Consider the following 24,652-nt stretch of genomic DNA (forward strand, 5'->3'; position numbering starts at 1 on the left):
GAGGATGCCCGGGACCCTGAGGATGCCCGGGAGCCTGAGGATGCCCGGGACCCTGAGGATGCCCGTGACCCTGAGGATGCCCGGGAGCGCGGGCAGAGCCGTGTCTCTCAGGCGCGCTCCCCTCAGCCCCTCAGGGCCGCAGCAGGCGCGCGCGCCCGCGGGGCTCGGTGACGTCACGGGCGCGGGGCGGTGCGAGGCGGGGGCGCGGCCGGGCGCGCGCCTTTGTTTGGGGCGGCAGGTTCCCAGGCTGCCCGCGCGCCGCGGGGCGGGGCCGGGGGCGGGGCCGGGGCGCGCGGCGCGGGGGGCGTGTCCGCGCGCGGGCCCGCGGGGTCAGTCGGAGCGCGGCGCCGAGCGGAGCGGAGCGGAGGAGAGGAGGCGACGGCACAGCCGGGGCACAGCCGGGCACCAGCGCCAGCAGCGCCGACAGCGACCGCAGCCGCACCGGAGCGAGCGCACGATGATAAACACCCAGGACAGGTGTGCAGCGCGCTCCCCGCCCTCCCTCCCTCGCTCCTCAGCGCGGCGGCTGCGGGCGGGCCTGGGGCGCGGGCGGGCGCTGAGGCGGCGGGGAGGCCGCGGGACGTGGGGAGGCCGCTCCGCCTTTTCCCCGTTTAAAATCCCCATCGAGGCGTTGCTGCCCCCTGGAGGAACCCCCCGGGGGTGGGTCTGGGCTCGCCAGGGCCTAAGCACCTCTCGCTGAGCAGCCCTAGCCGCGGCGGGGTCCGAGCGCTCCCTCCCGCACCTCTCTCTGCCTGGAGGAAGGTGGCTTTTCCAGGCAGGTTGGGTGTCAGCAGGCACGAACTTGCAGGATCTGTGTATTTTTCTCAGCTGACTGATTTATCCTGTATGTCTGTTCCTTGTTTGGAGTCCGCAGAGTCTCATTTCCTGCGCCTCTGTCGCCGATAAGAGCCCAGAGGATGCATGGATGTATGGAGCAGCCTCGGTTCTTGCCCATTGCCCCTGTGGGAGATGCTTGAGCTGGGCTGTGTTCATCAGATGGTTATTTACAATTTACTCCTCAAATCGGGCTCCTGGATATGTGTCCAGCAGCAATAATAATAATAATAATAATAGTTGTTGTTATTATTGCTGTTATTAGCGTTATTACCATTATTCAAGTGCAGCTGAATCTCCAGAGCCTGTTTTGGGAAGGGGCAGAAAGGAAAACAAACAAAACAGTCATTTCTCCAATGTCAGGAGAGCACTGTGGATCCTTCCATCTGGTCTAAGTGTTCAAAACAAATAAAACCCCCAAACCACAAGGAAATGTGTCGATTTCAGCCCCTGATGCGCTGCTGGTGGTCTCGGCCTGGCTCTGTGTGCCAGGGCTGCCTAGGAGCAGCGATGATGGGGTTCTGAAGTTGCTGAGCTGCCCTTTGCACTTCCCAGGGACAGGGCACGGGGTTGGGATTGCTGGGAGCTTAGCGAGTTAAAATTACACCCGCGGGATGAGAGCTTAACGTCGACTTCCAGCTCCCCTTCGGGCAGGGCACAGACGAGCAGCTTGTACTGAGTTCCTCCACGGAGAGGCCTTGGTGATCTAAATGCATCTTAATTTCAACCAAGCTGCAGGAAAGCAGCTTCTCCAAGGAGGACAGACGTCAGAAGGGAGCACAAAGCTAACTTTTAAGCTACAAACAGACCTCAGAGAGAGTTACCGTTTGCGCAAGGATGGATGAAGGGATCAGATGTTGTTGGGTGTTTGCATGCATTTCTTCCCAGGGAGCTGAAGCACAGCTGGAGACAGCAAAAGCCCTTTTAATCTGTGTCCCACACGCTCTTCCCTGAGGGTGCTGCTCTCAGAGCCCTAATCCTGGGGGGGGTAGTGGTGGTGTGCAGGGACCCTGATTTTGGGGGGAGGATAGTGGACGTGTGCAGATTTGGGCCAGGGATGTGCCGGCAGCAGCTGAAGGGGGCTGGTGTTTTGACTTCTGCATGTGCCAGAGGAAGTGAAACCGGGAAGTGTCTTTGGCTGCCTCTCTGTTTCAATTTTTTTTTCCCACAACTCCACTTCATTATCCAGTTTCTGATGCCTTGGCCGCAAGTTGGAAAGAGCTATCAATAGTACATTGTTGGCTGGAGGGTAGAGGGAGGAGGGAAGGGAATAACAAAGCTGCCAACAGCTTTGGGGGGTGGGGACCGCACAAAGTGCTTTGTCATCCTCTCGACATCCTCTACTACTGAACGCACACTGGCCCATTGATAGCCCCAGGCCGCAGGGGAGCACAGAACACCCTGCTTTGCCCCCAGGCATCTCCTGGTGTATTTGAACTGCCTTTTCTCCAAGAGGTGCCTGCTCTGGTGGGAATGGGAATGCTGCCCCAGCGCCCCGTCTGGCGGACCTGGGGGAGGGAGCATGTGGAGGAAGAATATTAGTGTTTCCTGTAGAAGGATGGTTTTGGTGGTAGGTGGTAAGCAGAGACCTGTGGTGAATTCTGCCTTGTGCATTTGTGAGTTATGTTTTTGGCACTCAGAAATGCCAACTCGTAGTAGTTTGTTAGCAGCTGGCACAGGCAGGGTTCAAGGCCAGGTTGGATGGGGCTTGCAGCTGCCTGGTCTAGTGGAAGGTGTCCCTGCCTATGGCAGGAGGTGGAGCTGGATGGGCGTTAAGGTCCCTCCCAGCCCAAACCAGTCTGATTCCATGTTTCCAGGCATCTAAGGTGGTTCTGGCAGTGCAGCTCGGTACTTGGTGTTTGGATACTTAAGCCTGTCTGCCTCGTGGACAGGGATTAGAGTGGAAAAACACTGCATTGGGAACCGCTGCAAGGGAGAAGTTTCGGGGCAGGCAGTGGCTGTCAGAACAGCTGCAGGATTTATCCACTTCAGCCTCATTCCTCCCTCTGTGCTCATGGAAACCCCCCCTCAGTGTGTTGTTCTGGTGCTGCTTCCACGGCTTTGTGCTGGTGTGTTTCAGAGTGGGAGCACTGCAGAAGGGCTGTTTTCCCTGCATGGCTTTTGCAGGCTGTGCTAGAGGAACACTGCTGGGCCTCAGCACGGAGCTTCTGTGGTGCTGAGAGAGGAACCAAGGCTCCAGAAATAGAATAATTTGCTTTGATGAGCTTCCTAGAAGCCAGAGCAGGTATTAAAGCCTGTGTCCAAAGCGATTCTGGAGGACCATGTGTAGGACTTCTAAATAAACTTAGAAACTGCACAGGAAATGTGTTTTCTTGCTGTTCAAAGTAGCTCCGGGGGGTGAACTAGTAATTTTTAGGGTTGGGGTGGAGGATGCTTGCGTGGCACTTCATGTGTGTGTGAAAATGCTGCCATGGATGTTGTGCAGCGTATTGAAGAACCAACCCTTTCTCTTCTCTTGGGTTTGAAAATGTGAAACTTAAACCTTCTCCTCCTGGGCCCTGTTGATCTATTTGTAGATATTTGCCTCTAGAAAATGTGTGCTCATCTGGTCATGTGTTCCCAGCCATCTGCTCCTGGCAGCCTTCCAGGCCTCCCTTATTAGCATGAGGTTGCTCAGCACTCTCTGGGTTCCTGGCTCTAGCCCCTCCTCCATTCCCAACAAAATACGCTGGCTTCTGGTGCCACGGGGTTCTGGTGCCACGGGGTTCTGGTGCCACTGGGGCAGTGGGTGGTTTCGGTGTTGACATCTGGGTGCTGTGGAGGAGCAAGGATAAAAATGATTTGGGGGTTTGAGAAGCTGGAGCCTCCAAAACATGATCCCGCTAATGTAACACGGTGTTCTCTCTCTTTCTTGCAGTAGTATTTTACCTTTGAGTAACTGTCCCCAGCTGCAGTGCTGCAGGCACATCGTTCCAGGGCCTCTGTGGTGCTCCTGATGCCCCTCACCCACTGTCGAAGATCCCCGGTGGGCGAGGGGGTGGCAGGGATCCTTCTCTTTCAGCTCTGATATATAAGGTGAGATACATTTAACATCTAAACATTGACCTGTATCTGTGTTACAGCCGTGTTCAGTTCCTTTCACAGTCTGGTGGGAATAAATGCAAAGAACTCCGAGATAATGAGTGGGAGAGCAGGTAATTTTTCAGGGACTGAGCTGCAGACAGGTCTCTCCTGCTTAAATATCACCTGTTTATTAAGAAATGAGAGACCATTGTGCAGCAGATCATTCACTGGCCTGTCCCCAGGGGCCTGCTGCAGCTATTGTACGTGGAGCCTGCATTATCAAAACGTGAAAGGGCTTCTGAAATGCCTGGCAGAGAAAGGAAGCAAGAAGCAGAAAGGTGAAATACAGCAAGGGAGGGGTTGATAAGCTCCTTCCTGCACCCTGCTCCGGAAGGTGAAGCTGTCAGGGCCTGGGAGCTGCCTGAACCGAGGTCCAGATGGGAGAGGCAGCTCCCAGACAGGGGTGTTTCTAGAACATGAGCACAGGCAGGGCAAGATCAGCAAGGGTTTGTGTCTGCAGACTTGCAGCTGTCTCATTTTGGGTTCCTCTTCATTCCATGGGACCGTTCCTTTCTAATGAGGAGACCTGGCTGCTCCTTCCTGTAGAGTGATTTGTGTGACTTGGCTCAGGTCTGTCTCCTTTCTGGGACAAGGGCTGCTTTTCCTTTTAGATGAGGTAGACTGAATTTATGCTGACCTTGCAAATTCGGCTGTTGAGCCGGGGTGTTGTCATAGGTGTTAGACCTGATTTTTAATTAACCCGTGGGTGGCACACAGACGTCACCTGATGAAAAGATACAGACCCTTTCGGGCCACAGCTCCCAAAGTCTCCTCTTGGAGTTCCTGAGAGAATCACAGACCTCATGGTTGCTTTCAGAGTTTCCTTTGGTGAGTTTTCAGCACTGTGCTCACCTGCTTCCCTTGCAAAGTGCCAACCTCTGAGCCTCCAGTGACAAGGTCCCATCAGTTTAATGCTCAGGGTGAATTGTCACAGATGTCTGGGGGCTAAAAACTCCAGAGAAGCGGCACAGTGGGCTTGCTGTCACAGAAGAAAGATACAAAAATAGCTTCAAGAGCGCTCAGGACAAGTAATGAATCCCCTCTGGGTGGGAAATGGGACCCTGCAGCCAGAACTCCTGCCAGCTGGCTTTGCCAAGCCTTGTCTGTACACCAGGCAAGGCCCAGAGGCAGAAAATGGGCTCAGCATGGAGGAGGAAGGTGGAAGAAACCATGATTGGAGACTTTGGAGTGTTTGATTCCAGTACAGCCCTGAACTTGCTCAGATTTTTGGAGTGGTGTGTCGGCAGGGGGGACATCATCCAGATAGCTGCATCGCAGAAATATGGATAGAATTCCTCCTGGATTTATTGTCTGACAAAACTAGCAGAATCTGTCAGAAAATCAGCCCCTTCTGCAACAAAGAATCACGGAATGTTTGGGTTGGAAAAACCCTCTAAGGTCATTGAGTCCAGCTGTTCATCAGCACTGCCCATGTTCACCACCAGCCCATGTCCCCAAGTGCCAAATCCACAGGGCTTTTAAATCCCTCCAGTGAGGGTGATTCACCTTCTCTGGGCAGCCTCTGCCAGGGCTGGACAGGCCTTCCAGTGGAAACACTTTCCCTAATACCCAACCTGCTCTGGCCTGGAAGTGGTTGAGGTAATTTCCTCTCATCCCATTCCTTGTTCCCTGGCAGCAGAGCACGACTCCCACCGGGCTGCACCCTCCTGTCAGGAGCTGTAGAGAGCAAGAAGGGCCCCCATGAACCTTCTTTTCTCCAGGCTGAGCCCCCCCAGCTGCTGCTCATCAGACTTCTGCTCCAGCCCCTTGCCCATCTCTGTTCCCTCCTCTGGGCATGCTCCAGCCCCTCAATGCCTGTCCTGGAATGAGGGGCCCAGAACTGACCCCAGGATTGGAAGTGTGCCAGACCCTGGAGTGGTGACCGGGTTCTGTCTGCCCCCTCGGTGGCCTGCTCAGTCTGGCAGTACTGTAGTTACAGCAGCTGAGCTTTTGAGCCAGCAGCCACCAGCATGACCTGGAAAGGCATCTGGATCCAAAAGTTTAAGTCCTTTTTCCAGCTGTGTCAGCTGTTCCACTCCAAGGGATGACCTTTCTGAACACACCTGTCTCTGCCGGCAGCAGTCGGATACACCACTGCCATAAACTGGGGCTCCCTGGAACTGTTGGAATTTTTGTGTTAAGAGACTTTAAGCTCAGCCCTCCATCCAGGGAGCTTTGCTGGAGCTGGGAATGCCACAGTGACCGGTGTGGGTGCTGCACAGCTGAGATGTGCCCTGGCTGGCAGGAGGCTGCAGGGGTAGCACATGGCAGCAGCGGGTGCTTCCACAGCTTTCTCCAGCCACTTGGCCAGGGTGGATCGTAACATCCTTCCTCCAGACCCTGCCAACACACCAGGGCCTCCCCCCATCCTTCCTGGGACATCTGAGCAGCAGAGCAGACCTGGGAAGGCGTGCGCTCGGTGAATTGGAAGCAAGTGGAAGTGGTCCTTGCAGCTTTGCACTGCTGAAATGGAGCTGGAGGGCTGGGGAGCCAGGGCTTGGGCAGCTGGGTAAAATTCACTCTGGTGGCAGGGGGTTTTGTCCACAGGAACATGGCAGGGGGATTTTGTGTGGGGATTTTTCCAGGGTGAACTAAAACCGAGTGCTTGTTGTGTAAACAGGATTTTGCTTTGAGCAGCTTCCAAAGAATTTTGGGCTGCTGTTGCTGCTTCACAGGGGCGGCCCACAGAGCCTTTCTCTTCCCTGGCATCTCTGGATGCCTAGAAATAAAGTGTCAGCTGCCCCAGCCAGGCTGTGTAAACATAATTCCCACTGAACCAGGGGAACTGGTTCTGCTAATCCCTGTGGTCGTGCTGCCTTTGGCTCCTGGGTTGTCATGGGGGGGTTCAGTGGAGCAATCTCACTGGGTTTAGAGCACTGGACACAACTTCTGGTGACAAGGAAGTTCTGAACCGAATGGCTCAGAATGCTTTTCCCTTCCTATGGCAGTGCCAGTCTTCCCACTCAAAGGCACACCTCCCATGTGTCAGTCCCACCTGCTTTCCTTACCTGCCTCACCCAGTTTTAGTTTTGTGAGCATGGGAAAAGCATGATCTGTGAGCTTTTCTGGAGAGAAGGAGGTTTTCTGGAACAGAAACACTTTCTGCACTGAAGCAACAACTGTGAAGGGTCCTGTAAAGTCGCTGCTGGAGGATACACACACAAAACCCTTGGATTTGTTTAAGAACCTCTGTATTCAGCCCTGCCTCTCTCTGCTGGCTCCATCACAGCCACAGCTTGACCTCACTGGAACAGCTCTCAGTGCGTTTCTTGGTGCACTCAGCCACTCAGGCTTCCTTCAAACTCAATGAATAAACTTGTTTCCTACAGGATATTTATTCTGGTGAAGTGTAAACTTGTTTTTCAGCTCAGCTTTGTGAGCTTTCAATGAAAGGCAACTTCCTCTGCTCGGCTTTCAGAGGCCAAGCAGCTCCCAATTTGCACATGGTATTACTTTGTCACCAGTGAATGTCCTCAGAGGCTTCTGTGTCATGCAGCAGTCAAACCAAGGGGCATCTGTTTTAAGATAGGAGGTAATAGGAATTAAAGCACTGGGACAGTGGCTTGAGGAGCCTTGTAAGGGCTTGTAAGGAGCTGCTGAATTAATCACCCTGTTAAAATAAAATATCTGGAGGCTGGACAGCGCTCACCCAGTGACCCAGAGGAGTGAACCACTGCCCACCCACCTGCTGAGGAGGGAAGGACACATGGCTCTCCAGGTGCTCTCATGACTTTGGGTGTCTGCTTTGCTTCTGCCCTTCAGAGCTGCCCAGGTGCCTGTGAATGTGAGGGACAGGGACACACGAGCCATCACCAGGCACAGGGGACAGTGCAGCTCCACTGCAGTGACAGCGTTAACTCGGGCTCTGCTTCTTTCGCTGGGGCTCTTTGCACTGAAACATGGAAATCATTACTGGGCAAGCCAAGTGCCTGCAGGAATTGTCTGAAGGAATGGGGCTTTAACCACTGAATTGTTTTCTAGGAACTGCTGAGCTGATCCCAAGTAATCTGCATGCTTGGCATCCCCATGGGGCAGGACTGGGGAAGGACATGTGCATTTGTGGTCTCTGGAGAAGACCTCCTCACAAGCTTCAGATCTGCTCTGGAATTTCCCTGTGCTCTGTGTTTTCCTCCCTTACACCAGGAGGCAGACCATAAAATCTGGGAAAGCAATTTGTGGTCACTCCTGGAACAGAAAGGCTGTGTTGGAGATGGGGGAGGCACCAAACCTGGCTGGGCTGTGGTAGCAAGCTCTGTGTTGGGTGTTGGGTCCAGTTGTGTTCTTGGAAGGGCAGTTCATGAAGCACCACCAGATGTGGCTGGAGCCTGCAGCGAGGGAGTGGAGTCTTCTACTCAGAAATTTAATATTATGTCAATATGTAAAACTACATTCCTTAACAGGAACACATGGCTAGAAATCACTCTGAGGGCTGAGAACTGTGTGATGTGTCCATGAGCCAGCAAAAGGAGAAGGGAAAAGCATAATCCTCTTCTCAGTAAATCCCTAAGACCATTCCTTTGCATTTGCTTTCTCCAGTCGTCCCCTGCCTGTTCAGGACTTTACCTTTTTCATTTTCCCAGGATGAGAAGATCACTGTTAGCCAAGATGTCCCAGTGCATGAAGGGAAGCCTCACATTGTCCACTTCCAGTACAAGGTCACAGAGGTGAAGACCTCCTCCTGGGATGCAGTGCTCTCAAACCAGAGCCTCTTTGTGGAAATCCCTGATGGATTATTAGCTGATGGAAGCAAAGAAGGGTAAGTTCTGGATCCCAAAGGTGTAGCCATGGCTCCTGGAGGGTAGGACTTTGCTTACATAAGTGATTGTGGATGGACACCCCATCCCTGGAAGTGTTCCAGGCCAGGGTGAATGGAGCTTGGAGCAACATGGTCTAGTGGAAAGTGTCCCTGCCCATGGTAGGAGTTGGAACGAGATGTTTTAAGGTCCCTTCCAAACCAAACCATCCTGGGATTCCATGCTGTGTGTGGGGAAAATGGGCTGTGCAATAGCAGCTCTGATTGTGGTTTGTGCACATTCTGCTCCCTGGTCTGTGGAGATAATATCCATAGGGATATTTTTCCCCCGTGATATTCCAGATAAGTTACCATTTTTTGAGTCCTAACACTAATAATAAAAAACAAGCAATAAATGAGCAGAGTGAATCTTTGTATACTTTGGTACAGAAAGCCAATAAGATTTTCTCTGATATTTCATTATTTTTTAATTTTATTTTTCCGCTGGCCATTTGGCAAGCCTATCTTGGCAGGTTTTCCTGTCTTTCAGGGAACTAAAAACCCCTCCATGCTATTGATGCTCTCCCCCTCAGTAGGTGGATCTGCTCTTGGAGTGCTGCCGCACTGGTGCCGGGCTCTGCCAGGAGCTCTGATTTTTCTCTTGGCAGAATCCGGTCATGTTTTGTCCAGACAGCTCTGCTATGGGAAGTTTGTGTAAATGCAGCTTCCAGAGCAGCTCCTTCCTGCCAAGTGCTGTGCCAGAGGTCTCCGCTGCAGCGTAGATGTGCCTTTGCTGGATTCCTCCACGGAGCAATCGGCTCCTCCTAAATCTCCAAGTAGGCTTCATCCCTGAGTGACACGAGCTAATTAAGGAAAAACCCATCGCTGGGCACCTTCAGGAAGTGGCAGTGCTGGTGCTGTCTCACACTTGTCTCATTTGACTCTGAGTCCAGATAAATGTTTGTGTCGTTTCTCCAGTTGGCCCGTAAATCTCTGGGCTCTCCCTGGAATGGGTCCTTCTGGGAGGGGATTTATTTGCCACTGTCATTGTGACTTAAAGTGCAATTTTGTCAGGTTATTTTTAGCTGGGTGAAACAGCCGAGGAGAGGCCAGAAGCCATAATTAAAGTAGTTCATTAACATATTAACAGAACCCTTGCAAATTTAATCTCCTGCGCTGCGCTGACAGCTGGTTACTGAGATGTGGAGTGAAGGCCTGTTTGTCACTGCTCTGGCAGCGCCAGTGGTTGCAAGTGACAGCACTTGATCAGTGTGCCACCCTGGAGGCTTGCAGAGGGGTTACCGCAGCACCGCTTCCATCAGGAGGTGGCAGAAATAATCCAGCTGGAAAGGCAGGAAGCGAGGATTCAGGGGGCAGCAGCTGTGCCATGCAGCTCAGGAAATGGCTTTGCCTGTGCGCATGTTCTCTGGGGATGGTTTGTTCTCCTTTTCTGCCCGCCACGAGCTCGGTTCTGGGCGGTTTTCCTTCCCAAAAAGCACAGAACTCCCAGAGCCCACATGTGCATTGCCAGGGAATGCAGCCTGGCCTGGGAGCAGCTGCGATATTCCGCTTCCTGACTACGAAGGCTTCGGTCCCAAAGCACCACGGGTGGGGAGGGTGTTTGTGGCTGTGAGGACAGGAACTTATCCTGACTCGGAGCAAGGACAGCTCTTGAATCTGCAGGGCAGGAAGCCCATTGTTTCAGCACCCATTGTTCACTGGAAGGGCGCTGTAAACAATCTTTGTGTCCGAAATCATCCAAACAGTTGATAATTCGATAATGCTCAGAGGCTTCCTCAGGACAAGACTTCCCACAGCTGATGTCCTTTTGTCTTCTCCCTCCTTGGCAGGTTGTCAGCACTGCTGGAGTTTGCTGAAGAAAAAATGAAAGTCAACTATGTCTTCATCTGCTTCAGAAAAAGCAGAGAAGATCGAGGTGAGGGCTGGCCCACGCTCGGGTTCACTCCTGACATCCCACACGGTGCTCCCGAAGCTGTAAAGAAACTTGGTTATCCCAGGGCAAGACCCGCGGGACCCTTCCTGTGCAGGGATTGTTATGTGCATAATTCCTACAGGAATAGTTTTGTGTGGAGGAAATAAGCCCTTTTTGGAGGGTAAGGGTGAGGGAGTGTTCTGGAGTGTTTTTCCAGCAGATGTGCTGGATAGGGCTTGGAGCAACCTAGTCCAGTGGAAGTTGTCCCGGCCCGTGGCAGTGGGGTGGAACTCAATGAGCTTTAAGATCCCTTCCAGCCCAAACCAGTCTGGGATTCCATGGGATTCCATTCATCTGCTTTGCTGCCCTGCCATTAAATACTCTGGTGCAAAACGCTGCTCCTGAATGATTTGGGGTGATTTTCTCATCCCGTGTCAGTTAATATTCCCCTTTTGGTGAGCAGTGAAGTCTCTGTTTGGCACTAGGCTGCTATGACATGGAAGGTGGAACCGGGGAGGAGTTATTAGATGGAAAACAAGCACTTAGGGCCTGTTGCCCTGAAATTCATCAGCTTTTTAAAGATCTCCAGGCACTTCTGTCCTTTCCAGGCTTACAGGTAATCCTGGCCCTGGCTCGAGATGCTTATGGCTTTGGGGGCTGCATTAGGGTCTAAAGATAGACGTGCTGGGTGAGGGATTACAGCCCAGGGGGCTGAGGGATGTACCAGGCTGGGAACGTGTCACTCTAAATCCCACCAGAGTCAGGCTGTATCCTCGCGAGTAATTCCAACCCCAGTTCTAATTTTACTCTGCAGCTTCATGAGCTGTCCTGGCTTTCCTGAAACAAAGTGCCTTAGTAAAGCTGAGCTGAGCCCAGGAAGATGTCATCATCCCTCATTACCATGCCAGGAATAATTTCCAACTCAAGTCCTGGCTGTTATGTCACCACTAGCACCGGTTGCATAGGTGGCCCCCGCGGAGGCTGGGGACAGGGGACAGCCAGTGCCAGGGGTTGTTTGTAGGAGTTCTGGAGTGGTCCTGATCCTGGGGCCTTGTCTATGCAGCTGAAATTCAGTGCTGCCAGAAAATAGCTTCAGGAGCTCCTCTGCGCTATCACTCAGTGTCCTGGAGCTGAGTGCCCGAGGGTGCCATAGGGGTGACACCAGAGTGTCACAGGTCACAGGGCAGCCATTGCTTCAGTGACACAGGCACGGTGTCACAGAACCCTATGTGTCTGGGCTGTCCCCACTCTGAATTCCCACCGTAAGTGGCTTTCCTGGGGTCCCACCCCGACCTGTGTGGAGTTTCCACTGAGCTCCAGCACCTCCTTGTGGAGACAGCAAATGTCTCCCTTGTCCCTAAGCAGATTCCTCTTTGCTGCTGTCTGTCCTCTCTCAAGGGGTGCTGGGGCAGGACAAATCCTGTGGGATGGCCACCCGCATCCTGGGAAAGCAGAGATGTGCAGCTGGTGCAGGCACACAACCAACGACTGCTGTGTCTCACAGGGGATAGAAGAAACATTGCAGGAGAAGCATGGACAAAGCTGCTCAGCTAAAATCCCTTCACACTTAGGAGCAGCTGCAGTGAGCACAGCAGGAGACAGAAACCCCTGCTGGAGAGGGCTGTGCTTCTCTGCATAGGAAGCTCTGGATGCACTCAGAGGGTGTCCCGTGCACTTTGATATTGATGGCTCAAGGGAGAGGTAAAGAGGATTATCCCTGGTGGTAACAGATCTCCTTCTCTTTGGTAGCTCCACTCCTGAAGACATTCAGCTTCTTGGGCTTTGAGATCGTGCGGCCTGGCCATCCCGCTGTCCCGTCGCGGCCCGACGTGATGTTCATGGTGTACCCCCTGGATCAGAGCTCTTCCTCCGATGAAGAATAGCTGCAGAGGGAACTCCAGTGGGACCCTAACATGCTGTGGAGGGGAGAGAGGACCACCTCCTTTCCTGAGGAGAGGGAAGCAGAGCTTCTGTCGGACTGCAAGCGCATTTCTCATTGTTAGATTGGGCTGTGTATCCCCAGAGTTGACTCTCATTGAAACATGTTGCCTAGAGAACTATCTATCACACATATAATCATCACTAGGAAAAGGAAGATGTTTATGAACTGGCATAGGAGCTCTTCCCATGCAGCTGCATGGTGTGGGAGCCCCGGGGGCGGTACCACCTTCGGGACTCCTCCGACCCCCACTGGTGCCTCCTGCCCGCCCAGCGTGGGCTCAGCTGGGACACGACCCGTTCATTTCCCACTCAAGACCTTACAAACAGCCTGGCTTGGTGTGGGGCACGTGCAGGAGACGCTCCAGTTTATCCTTTAACACTACATTACACCCCCCATACATCTCCACTCCAATGCTGGTTTAACTGGTCTAACCTTTTTTTTCCCCCCTTTTTTTTGAAACTTCTTGCTCTTCCAGCTTTTGTTTTATGCAGTCTTAACCCTGTTCCACGTTCCCACTACACTATCACAGCATTCAATAAAAGGGGCATTCAGATGAACTTCACACACCTGGGGCTGCTTATTTGAGAGGAGCAGTTTCCTGACCTGCACCATGATGGTTGGGATAGTCCAAAGAGCCAAGAAAAACTCCTGCCTTTACCATCCACCCCAGGATGGGTCCGGAGGAACCCCAAGCCCTCACCTCTGCTCCTACTCATCTTCCCACAGGGATAAGCTCAAGGCTTGAGATGCCACCAATGGCTGTGTCCAAACCTAAGGGTTGTGTGGGGGCAGGTGCTGGGATATTCTCCCCATCCAGGGGCTCTTCCAGGAAGGCGCCATGGTGCCAGCAGTAGGTCATGGCTCAGCCCAGCCCTGTCCCTGTCCCATGGTACTGTCCCTGTATCTGGGCTGGCTCTGTCTGGCAGGCCCCAGGGCCATGCCCTCAGCTCTTCCTGGCCTGGCTCCTTGTGGGATTGTTCCTGTTGTGCCCTTGCCCTTCACGGATGATTCTGCTGGGAAGCTGGACCTGTGTCATTCCATATCCACCATGGTGAGTGTTTGGTTAGGGAGAGGTGGCGCTGGGATATGAGTGTGTGTGAATAAATAATCATAAATTTGGGTCTCTTTTGCCTTCCTTCACCTCCATGAAACCAAGAGGGAAAGGAGCTCTGCTCCCTCCAGCAGGGCATTAGACCCTCTACCAGTTTAAAAACAACCAGGCTGTCCCCTGAGAGAGGAGCCCCCGGGAATGGGTGTTTCCTGGCTGAAACTGCTGCGTGCTGCTGCTGGCTTGAGAAGGATGCACTTTTATCCCTTCTTGTAGCTGGAGCTGCCCCGACTCTGGCCCGAGACCGGGGGTGCCTCCTGGGTGCCCCTGCCTGTGCCAGTGGCTGGCTGCCACCCCACGGTGCCCCAGGCTGGCACATCCCAGTTGATGGGATGGGAACCACTTTGCTGCTTCTTACTGCTACAATTGATGGAACATGTAGGATTCTGGTCACAGGAGCTGGAGTGAGGCTGATCTGAGCTGTTCATTGTGCTGAAGATGCAAGGCTGTGCCACTGTGCTTCTCTGACCATTTCAAATCCTCTCCTGCCCTGCTTTAAGGGGGGCAAATATGGATTTCTCAGACCACCAAATGCCTTCCAAAACACCCTCTGGAAAAACCGGAAGGAGCCTCTGATGTCCCTGGGTGCTGCCTATCACATGGATCACCTCCATGGCAAAGCTGGAGGAGCCAAACCTGACTTGTGCCTGCCCCACGCCTCCAGTACCTCCTGTACCCTGGGCCATGGTGTAGGGCAGGGCCTTGGTGCCCAGGGGTTCAACCCTGGGCGGTTCTGCCTCCAATCACCAGGTCTGGGCTCAGCTGCAGCACCCACGAGAGCCATGAGTGCTGGGGCACGGGGGGATCCAGGGGTCAATGAGCACCAGGAGCCTTCTCGGATGCCCGATATGGGGAAAGCCCCTCTCCCACCCCCAAAAATAACTGGCCACACTCTTTAGGGAAAAAGACCAGACTTAGGGGAACAGCAAGAAAAAGCCACCCTCACAGGTTTGTGATTGTCTCTTAAAAAGATTTATTCTCCCTCCTTGCCTAAATGTACAAAGGCAAGAAGAGTACAGTTTGTATATATATATATTTATATATATATATATAAAAAAACAAGGAACTTGGTAATAATGTACACTTTACAGAAGGGCAGAGTCAGGAAGACTGAAATGAAACCCAACACAGCAACGCCAATGGAAACGAGCTATAAACACCAACGGTCTGACACCGGGGCTGGGGGTGGCCCCGTGGGCAGCAGCTGGCCCAGAGAACCCGGAATATGTCAAACCTCAAACCTATTCTGCATAAACTGTTGTTTCATTTAACACCTAAAGGGAGACTCAACTGGGACCCAACTGGGAAGGTGGGGAGCAGCCCCCCCGAGCCCCTCGAACTGCCAGCAAAGCCTGTGGCACCCCCCAACACCCCCAGGCACTTCCTCTGCGCCGCTGGAGCCGCTGTGGGCCCCGGCCGTGCTGGGAGCCCGGCTGTGCCGGGCCGGCCGAGGCTGGAGGTAGGAGCAGCCAGCGGGACACTCCTCCACGGGTGGGATGTGGGGCTCTCCAAAGCAGCCCGACCCCGCCGGTGGCTGCGTGTGGCTCTGTGACCGCTGCGGGGCGGGTCCATCAACCCACCGTGCCCCTGCGGAGTGTGCCGGGCCACGCGGCCCCGTCTCCTTCCAAACACAGCAAAGAGTGGAAGAAAAATGAGTCAGACAACAAGAGCAGGCTGGGGCCACTGTGCCGCCGGCACCTGACCCGGGCCCAGAGCAGCCAGCACCTCCTTTCCAACTGGGTACAGTGGGATGGGGAAGAAACGGGGAAAGAAAACAAAACCCAAAACAACAGCTTTCAAACAATTGCTTTTTACAGTATGTACAGAGCCCAGCAGGCAGAGCATCCCCGTACAGCGGCCCTCGGGGCCGGGTGCAACACGGACACACACAGCTGAGACCGATGGCCCCCGTGTCCCCCGGCCGGGCAGCGGGAGAGGCGGGGGCAGAGCGGGGGCGGCCCGGCCGCTGCGGGGCCGAGGTAGAGTGTCGGCCTGGGGTGAGCCACTCTGGGGCTGGGGGCAGAGGACCAGAAAGCCCCTGTCCTCAGAGCTGGGGAGCAGCCAGGAGCGGGGACCATCTTCCTCCAGGACCTGGTGCCCCCAGCCCTGGCACGAGGCTGGAGCGGGGACCGGCATGGCCCCGCATGCCTCTGGCAGAACCTAAGTGTGCTTGTTTCTTGCTGCGCCCTGCCTGCGGACTGGGGAAGCTGCCCTAAAAGCAAAAGGTGGGTGAAAAGGGGAGCCACAGCCCCCCCCCACAGGAGGATGTGCTGCCCCAGGGTTTGGGGGGCACTTGCCGTGATAGTGGGGCAGAGAAAAGGCTGCGATTTGCAGAGTTGCAGCTCCGAAACCAAAGCAAAAGCCACAGGCAGGAGCTTCAGGCAGGTCTGGACCGTGCAGAGCCTGGGGGGCCCTGGCAGCCTGTGGGGTGAGAGACGCAGCCCCCAACTCTGTGCCCTGCTGCCGCCCCCAGCCCCACGGAGCCCCAGCCCCCAAGGGCAGAGGCTGCTTTGCTGGGGCCAAGAGCTTCCCCAGCCCCACTCTGGCCATTGGCCACAGGCTGGCAGCTCCTGCCCACAGGCACAGAGTTGTGGGTGCTGTGAGGCGCAGGACCAGATGAGGGACTGGGAGAGCCCCACAGCTGCCTCCAGCCAGGCTGCCACCCACCCACCCGGCTCACACCAGCCCCCTGACACCCGCCAAGGCTCCGTGAACCAGTCCTTCCTTCCTTTCCTGAGACTGTGGCCACACAGCAGGCTCGGCCCCATGTTCCAAGTCCCCGCCTGCCCCCAGTCCTGTCGAGAAGCAGCAGCTCACAGAGACACGGCAGGGTCCCAAATTCATCAAGAAACCTCAGTGCTTCTGTTTCCTCTTCATATGCACCAGGCAGGTGAGTCGCCTCCACCCCAAGTGCTGGTGCTCAGTAGAATAAATATATCCGCAGGTACCAGCTCACCCACTCCCCAAAGAGGGGTGGGGTCGGGAGTCAGTGTGTGTCCGACGAGGGGAGAAGACAGAGTCTGCCTCAGATCACGGCAGGAACGTCAAGCAGTACAATTAACACCATTCAACTGATGTCTAAAGGAGTCTCCAGCGCTTCTCCATGTGAGCCAGTCACACGTCTTGTACAGCCCAGGCATCCCAGTGTGTCACATCCTGCCACGACCCAAGGGCGAGTCAGCTCCCGCGAGCCCCAGCGGCCACGGGCAAACCCTAAACCCTCGAGGGCATCCCGTGAGCGCCCATCCCGGCCACCTCCGGCCCAGCCCGGCCGCGCACGTGGAGGTGCGGCAGGAGCGGAGCCTTACCGTTCTCACCTCCGGGGAGGCGGGTATAGGGAGGGAGCGGAGCCTTGCTGGCTGGCAACGATGGCTGTGGAGGAGAGACCTGCCGGGGAGAAGAGGTGTCAGGAGCTGGGAGGCAGGGCCCTCCGGGACAGTGTGAGGGTCCTGTGGCCCAAGGGCACTGCAGCTCCCCGCCCAGCCCAGCCCCACTCTCACCTGTTGCATAGGGCAGGTTGTACTGTGCTGGCAGCAGCGAGTACCCGAGGTGGTGGTGGTGGTGATGCGTCGAGAGCAGGCGCTGCGAGGGCGACGTGCGGGGCCGGTCGCCGCTCCTCTCCCCCGCACCCGCGGCCCCGACGCTGCTGCAGCTCCCGCCGCCCCCCACCACCCCACAGCCACTGCGGTCGCGCTCCTGAGACGTCTTCTCGCTTATCTGGAGAGGAGAAAGCAGACACGTGCTGAGGGACGTGACCAGCGACCCCGGGGCACATACCAGCATGTTCCCTCTGCCTTTGCCCACAAGGTTCCCATGGGGTGGGACGGCCAGAAGCCATGTGGAGGAAACGGCCTGTTTGAGGACCACTCTTTCCTCACTGTGTCCAAGCTCCGTCTCCCAGCTCAGACCAGGAGGAGAGAGATAGCCCCCACATCCCACCTGCCAGCTCCAGGGCTGAGGACAAGGGTCACCTGGTGGCTGCAGGGCCTCAAGATGCCCCAGCACTGGGGCACAGGTTTGGCTGGTCCATCCCAAAGGATTTGTAATGTCGGAATCCACGGCTGCAGGTCCCCCACAGCAGCAGAAACAACAAAACCACACGACAAAAGGAGCTGCTCCCACCTCATCATAGCATCTAGGGACTATCCCACAGAGCTGTGCGAAGCCGGCGCCCTGCTGATGGCTCACCGTGGGTGATTTGCTCTTGTAGTGGCTGGCATGCTGCTGCAGGATGTCCAGGGCCTTGGACTCCGAGCTGGATTTACAGCTCACGCTAGGGCTGGCTCGGGACTTGTCACTGTCATCACTGCCAGATGCCTTGCTCCCATACGGAGAGAAGGAATAGCTGGAGGGTAGGTATGATCCTGGGGGAAGAAGAGCGGTCAGGGCACCCGGAGTATTCAGGCAGCACAGGGAGAGCAGGTGGTTCTTTGTGTGTGTGACAAGATGTCCCGCAGCCACCCCCACCCTGAGAGCAGGGACAGCTGGGAATGGACACCCCTTGAAGGCCCCGGCTCCCTACCTGGGTAATTCTGCATCATGACGGTGGGCATGGCACGGTAGCTGGGGTGGTTGGGGTCATACGACTGGCTGTAGGAGTAGCCGTGCATGTACGGGATGTAGGACTGATGCTGCGTGAGGGGTGAGGACACGGGGACGTGGACACTGGGCCTGGGGTCCTTCCCCACCATGCGAGCCTCCTCGGTGGGGGTCAGCTTGCACTCAGAGCTGGTGCTCTCCTTCCCGTCCTCCTTGGACGAGGCTTCTTTGCCTCGATTTCTTTCTTCCTTCAACTTTCGGTCCCTCTCCTCTTTCCACCGCTCATCCTCTGTCTTGATGTCTGAGTACTTTGCTGGGTACACATAGGTCCACATCCGGGGCTCAGCTTCCTGCAAGAACAGCCAGCCATCAGAACAGCTGCCTCCCCCGTTTCTGCCTGTCCCAAAACCAGCCTGCATTTGGAGGAGACTGGCAAACCTCATTCCCCTTCCCCATGGCTCTCCTTGGCCCACTCGCAGCCTCCACTTCCCACAAGAACAGCCAACCACCAGAGCACCTGCCTCCCCGCAGCCCCACCTGTCCCAAATCCAGGCTGGGTTTGGAGGAGACCAGCAAACCCCACTCCCCTTCCCCAGGCTCTCCCTAGCTCGTCTGTGGCCTCACAGCTCCACCCTTTTTCTCTCATGGAGTCCCACCACAAGCAGAGCACAACATGTGTTCTCTGAGGTGATGGCCCCAGCAAAGCCCGGTGAGCGACTTCCTCCAGGAGCAAACCCAAGGCTGGGCTGGCAGACAGGGCAGGGCATTACCTGTCTGTACCAGAGAACAGGGTCCACCTCCGCTTGCCGGCCACACTCGGAGCCAGCCTTTGTCTCAGCCGTCTCCTTCCCTAGGTGACCAGCCTCACTCAGCTTCACCTTCAGCCCCTCAGCGACCTGGCTGCTGGACAGCTTGGACGAGTCCTCCAGCTTGGGGATGATGACGGATTTGGCCATATCAGGACCTCCCTGCTCCTTGGGCTTGCTCAGCCCCGACTTGACGAGGTCCGTGAGGCTTGGGGCTTTGGTCAGCGTTGGGGGCATGGGTGGCTTCTGCTTCCATTCTTCTTTGAGCGCCGCCTCCCTCTCTTTCAAGCCCAGCTCCGCCTTCTTCTCCAGCCCTCGCTGCTGCTGCTGCTCCAGGCTCTGCCGCTGCTTCTGCTGTTCCTCGTACTGCTGGCGGTAGGCAGGGTTGGTGCTCAGCAGGTGAGCATGGTAGCCCTGCTCGCTGTAGCCGTAGGGTGGCACGTAGGCGTACTGGTTGTAGTAAAGGGACTGCATGTACATGTTGGGGCGCTGCTGGATAACCGAGGGCTGCTGGCTGGAGCCACTGCTGAGCTCTGCCTTCTTCTCTTCACAGCCTTCACTCTTCACCTTCACCTCCGCGTTCTCCTGCTCCTCGTCCTTCTTCAGCTTCAAGGTCTGTGTCTCGGCTGCAGACTGCCCGCCGGGGTTCAGGGGTCCTGGGCTAGCCTGGGGGTAGCCAGGGGAATAGTAGGTTTCAAAGCCTTGGTAGAAGGGAGACTCTTTGCTCTGCGGTTGTGGTGGGAAAAGAGCTTTTTTGGCGCCTTCCTTGACCAGCTGCTCTGCATCCTTTGCCTTCACGCTCTCCAGCTTGCCCTCCCCATCCTCCCCAGCATCAGAGATATCCGAGTAGGCTGGGCTGTTGGTCTTCACCGAGCTGGCCTCTGCCCCATTCTGGGTGACAACGTGCAGTGGGGTCAGGGGCTGGGCTGGGTTGGCGTTCTCCAGTCTGCTGGCCCCGCCGATGGAGGGACTGGGTGCGTTGTCAGTGAAGCTGTAGATTTTATCTGCCTCAGCCTTGATGCTGGCGAGCCGGCTCTGGTGGGGGTCAGATGAACCGTTCAGCAGCCCCTCGCCTTTCATCCCCAGCTCACTGGATTCCCCCCGGAAAGGGCTCTTACCTTCCTCCGCTCTGCAAGCTTTGCCAGGAGTCAAAGGGTTTTCCACCTCTTTGGGCTCTTTCTTCTTCTTGTCTTTCTTCTTCTTCTCCTTGGAAGGGGTGAGGGTAGGATTGACAGCGAAGGGCTCTCCCATCACTGTTGGCTTGGGCTGGATGGGTTTGAGCTGGGGGCTGTTGGGCATGGTCTGGACCACAGTTGTGGCGAGGCCAGCGGAGGAGCCGGGGCTGGCTGTGGTCAGCGTGGCAGTCTGGAAGGTGTAAATCGGCTGCGGGGGGATGGCTGGTGCAATGGGTCTGGCGGACTTCAAGCTTTTGGAAGGAATCTTCTCCTGTTTAGCACCAGAGGCCTTCTTTGACTTGTCCTTATCAACGCATCGCTTCTCCAGAGAGTCAAAGTCATCGTTACTCGTCTCATCGGCCACTGAGGGACCATCCTCAGAGCCATCATTGGAAAGGGCACCTAGGTCTGTGTCCCCCTCCCCACCCACCTTCTTCTTGCAGGAGACCTTGGCGCTGAACTTGCTGGATGGGGAGGGGCTGTGTGGCTCCATCAAACGCACCTTGGGGGTGGCAGAGCGAGCGGGTGAGAGGGAGCCCTTCTGCGTCGCAGCAGCACCATTGCAGCTCCCAATGTCAGCATGCAGGGAGGGCTCCTCGCCATACTCGCTGTCCACATCTGCTTCAAGCTTGCTGTCGTCATCCGTGTGTGCGTGGGCCTGGTGGTACTTCAGCCCATTGATATGCTTGTACTTCTTGTTACAGTTGGGGTGGGGACAGTCGATGAGGATGGGAGAAGGGCAGTTGCGCTCCAGGACAGCTGGCTCCACCTTGACCGCGGCGGGCGGCACTGTGGCCGAGCCCATTGAGTTTGTGCGGATGCGCTTGCTGCCCTTGGAGTCCTCCGAGCTGGAGTTCAGATCCATGTCGGAGAGGGGTTTGCTCTTCCGCTTGGTGACAGAGGAGGGACTGGCCTTCACGTCCTCGGCGGTGCCACCGGGCGGGGTGCGGTGGTCCGAGGAGTTCTGGCTGCCCCGGCGCCCCTTGCTGTTGGCTCCCGCCCGGGTCTTGCTGCTGTTGCTGGTCCCCTTGCTGTCCGAGGCGGCTGCCGTCTCGTTGACTGGCGTGTTGCTGTTGGGGCGCATCCGCTTGCCCCTGCCCCGGCCGTTGCGCATCTCCAGGTCACTGGTGGGAGAGTCACAGAACCTACAGGGAGGAGGACACAGAGGTTTTAACAGAGAGATGGCTGGGCTGGGCTGTGCTGTCCCCAAGGCACAGTGGGGACCCCCTTACTCCCCCCACTACCAATCCCATAGATTTCCCTCCCCACTGACCGATAAAGAGGAACCAGAGAGGTCCCCTGGGATGCGCTAAACAGAGAAGGGACGTGTGACTGCAGGGGCAAAGAGTCATGGGTTGGGTTGGGGAGGGTGGAGATGCCAACCCCTGTGGCCGCCCCATGGGCACAGGGCCCAGGTGCCATGGGGGCCATACAGGGCCACATCTGCCCTCAGCAGCCCACCAGAGCCCCCCACCCACTTACCGGGGAGGAGCCCAGTCATGCTGCGTGCAGTCCAGCAGTGTCCCCACATATGTCTTGTTCCTCCAGGTGACGTTGACCACCAGCATCCCTGCAAGGCGAGGGGAAAGGGTCAGACGGGGCCAGGTGTGATCCCACAGTGCCAGGAACCTGCCCCTCAAGACAGGCAGGAGGAGGAGATTAGCTCTAGATTTGAAGGAGGGCGGACAAGCGGTCGTGGGCTCTCAGAAGAGGTGAAACATTGCGCTCAGGGCTGCAGGTGCACCAAGATGAGAGTTGGAGACTCCCAGCTCATCCCTTACCTTGGCATGTCTCATCTAACCTCTCTTCCCATTCCCTGCTTTCATGGGATGCTAAAACCCAGTGACCCCCAAAGGGCTGTGGGATTTCAGCCCTTCAGGGAGGACCTGAAGATCCACATTGGCTCCATGTGTGCTCAGGTAGGGTAGGGAATGTTAAAGAGCTGGGAAGACCCTGGGGGAAATGCAGAAAGCTCCTAGCAAGGCTGTGGACCCCAAAGTGGAGCTGCAGCGCTGAGCCAGCACGGCCATGAACCTCATGACTCTCCGTAAAAAGCTGCTACTGCCACTAGATGGCAAGCTGAGCCCAGCATTCCTGCCCAGGCGACTGTCCTGGCAGTAAAACCCAATCCTGGCAGAATAACCTCCCGCTGCCCCGGGCCACTTTGCTTCAGCACCTCCACGGGAATTCCTCTGCCCTGTATTTCCATCTGGAGAGCCATCCATGGGGCCACATCCTACCGTCACGGAGCAAAGTCACTGGGCATTCAGAAAACCTTGGAGTTTCAGCTTTTCCACACTAATTCAGAAGAGGAACTGCCTGGCTCACACCCACGCCGAGACCGAGGACCCTCCGCACCTCTTCGGGGAGGCAGAAGGGTCTTCCACCGCATCCCTCGGTATTGTGGTGTCTCCTCCTTGCTATGGTTAACTCTGATTTCTGCACAACTGGAGCAGAGTCTGTTGTGCCAGGCACATTTATCCAAGCAAGGTAAAACTCGGGAACGTGTTTGCAAGGGTTGATGAGTGCAGCAAGATATACGGCCCTGGGAGATGGATGGAGCTGAGGGAGCCCGGAGCAGCTGCGCCTGAAGCATGTTTATAAATCTCAGCCCACATCCCCCTTGTGCTATGCCAGCAGCCAGCTGCAGGCTTCAGCATGGATAATACATGGAGCCAAGGCCCAACACGTGGGGCTCCTTCAGAAAGAGAAATGAAATGCAGACCTTCTCTTTCTCCTTTTCCTCCTGGAAAATGTTGCGAGCAGATCATGGGAAGAAATGGTGCCAGCACGTGGCCAAGAGCCACAACTGGCTCATCCCAGTGAGGAAGAGACGCTGGGTTCTGCCTTCAGAGGAAGGTGCTGGGGACCTGCCTTAACAAAGACATGGCCAGGCTGTGATGATGGAAACAACCCGAGGGAGAAACCAACTGCTGGGAACCCACAGCCCCTCACATGGAAAGATCAGAGGGAACAGTGGGATGCTGGTTCCAGGCATCCCAAAGAGGGCACATGGAATGTGGCCTTCCGTTCTTCCTAATGCAGCAGTTTTTGGCAGGCAGAAGCCTGTCCCCTTTTCCTTAAAATCCAAAGAAGCTCCTGGCTGCCTCCTGCATCCCAACCCAGCCCCAGCATTCCCAGGACACCTCTGGGGAGCTGCTGTGGGATCCTCCAAGGACCTGGGAGCCACTGAGGAACATGCAGCACTAACCCAGGCGCCATCCCTTCCAGTCCCTCTGCTCTCCCTGCCAGTTCAATCCCTCTGAAGGCAGAGAAGACCACGCGAGCCACTGGAAGTTAATTGCACGGCAAACCACTGGAGTCTCTCGTGCATCCCAGGGCCAGTGTGTGATATTAGAAAGAAGTGCTGGCATTTTTCATCCTGACCACCACAGTCACAAGAGAGAGATGAAAGAGGAAGGGGCAAAACGAGCTGGCACCGTGTCTCCTTCTCTGTTGGAACGCCAGACCTCCAATACACACCAGCCTATATTTAACCCGCTGCAACCAATCATACCAAATCCCCTCCTAATCCTCCAACAATAACCCAGGACAATTTAAACCCCAGGACAGATCCTAAGCAGCTTTTTTCACCCACTGTGTCCCCCTCCCACAGCAGGATGATGAGCAGGCATGACAAGGGAAGCAGTGAAGAAGCAATGCTTTCGCATCTCCAAGAACGCCGATGCTCTTGAACAGAAGGAATCCCACTTGGGTAACTCCCATCCCACCTGGTTTCATGGGAAGGTGACATCTCTGAAGCTCTTAAGGAATCAGTATCACCCAAATCTGGGTACAAACCATTCAGCATCCTGCTCACCAAGTGCTCACATCAGAGTTGTATCCTGGGTGGGAAAATTAAGGGTTGGTGATGGTGCAAAGTTGCCATTCAGGAAGGCAGCATATGAGAAAATCCTGGGATTACGTGGGATGGAGGAAAAGGTGCTGTGGAGCACCAGGAACCATTCTATCGGGGCACATTTCCCCCCTTTTCAAAGATGACTCCCCCAAGCCCAAACAAGAACATCTCCATGAATTCCTCCTCCACCTGCATCACTTCCAGGATGCCCTGGCTTTGGGATGCCCCTTCTTCCATGAATTTCTTCCCCAGCTGCATCAATTTTAAAATGATCTTTGTTGTTTCCCCTCCAGCTGCATTACTTTCAGGATGCTCCAGCTTCTCCATAAGCCCTGCCCATGTGCAGAGATCCTGCCTGACCCGCAGTGCCCAGGCTTTGGGACACAACACCAAAGCTGTTCATGGCCACCACAGTGCTGCCAGGAGGCAAGGGACACCATGAGGCTGTCCAGCATAATTGTCACCTCACCCAGTGAGGAGAGATCACTCACCAATTACCACCACCGGCAAAAGAGACTCACCCTGGGGAAACGAATTTAATTTATTACAGATCAAATCAGAGTAGGGTAATGAGAAATAAAACCAAACCTTAATATACTTTCTCCTGGCTTCTTCCAGGCCCAACTTTACTCCTGATTTC

At 55.5% G+C, this 24,652-nt stretch overlaps 2 protein-coding genes across 5 annotated transcripts in view; one reads left to right on the forward strand and one right to left on the reverse strand.

The window, feature by feature from the left end:
• Positions 1 to 288: 288 nt before the first annotated feature.
• Positions 289 to 13,645, forward strand: OAZ2 (ornithine decarboxylase antizyme 2). The gene is given in 6 exon segments (XM_038146700.1): positions 289 to 477; positions 3,713 to 3,788; positions 3,790 to 3,870; positions 8,499 to 8,674; positions 10,501 to 10,586; positions 12,333 to 13,645. Coding segments are annotated over 6 exon segments (573 nt in total). The 5' UTR covers positions 289 to 457; the 3' UTR covers positions 12,467 to 13,645.
• Positions 13,646 to 15,427: 1,782 nt separating this feature from the next.
• The window catches only part of ZNF609 (zinc finger protein 609), a 61,624-nt gene continuing 52,399 nt past the window's right edge, over positions 15,428 to 24,652 (reverse strand). For 2 of the 4 annotated variants that reach the window (XM_038146697.1, XM_038146696.1), the window contains exons 4-10: positions 21,636 to 21,723; positions 18,943 to 21,298; positions 18,156 to 18,522; positions 17,822 to 17,997; positions 17,134 to 17,350; positions 16,951 to 17,020; positions 15,428 to 16,789 (exon numbers count right to left, since the gene is read on the reverse strand). In XM_038146697.1, the coding sequence (XP_038002625.1) occupies positions 16,783 to 16,789; positions 16,951 to 17,020; positions 17,134 to 17,350; positions 17,822 to 17,997; positions 18,156 to 18,522; positions 18,943 to 21,298; positions 21,636 to 21,723 (3,281 nt within the window). In that variant the 3' untranslated portion in view covers positions 15,428 to 16,782. Of the gene's footprint in view, positions 17,021 to 17,133; positions 17,351 to 17,821; positions 17,998 to 18,155; positions 18,523 to 18,942; positions 21,299 to 21,635; positions 21,724 to 24,652 lie in introns of all 4 variants that reach the window. The other 2 variants (XM_038146699.1, XM_038146698.1) reach the window with 2 other exon arrangements.

This window comes from Motacilla alba, chromosome 10 (assembly GCF_015832195.1).
Source record: "Motacilla alba alba isolate MOTALB_02 chromosome 10, Motacilla_alba_V1.0_pri, whole genome shotgun sequence".
Taxonomy (NCBI): domain Eukaryota; kingdom Metazoa; phylum Chordata; class Aves; order Passeriformes; family Motacillidae; genus Motacilla; species Motacilla alba.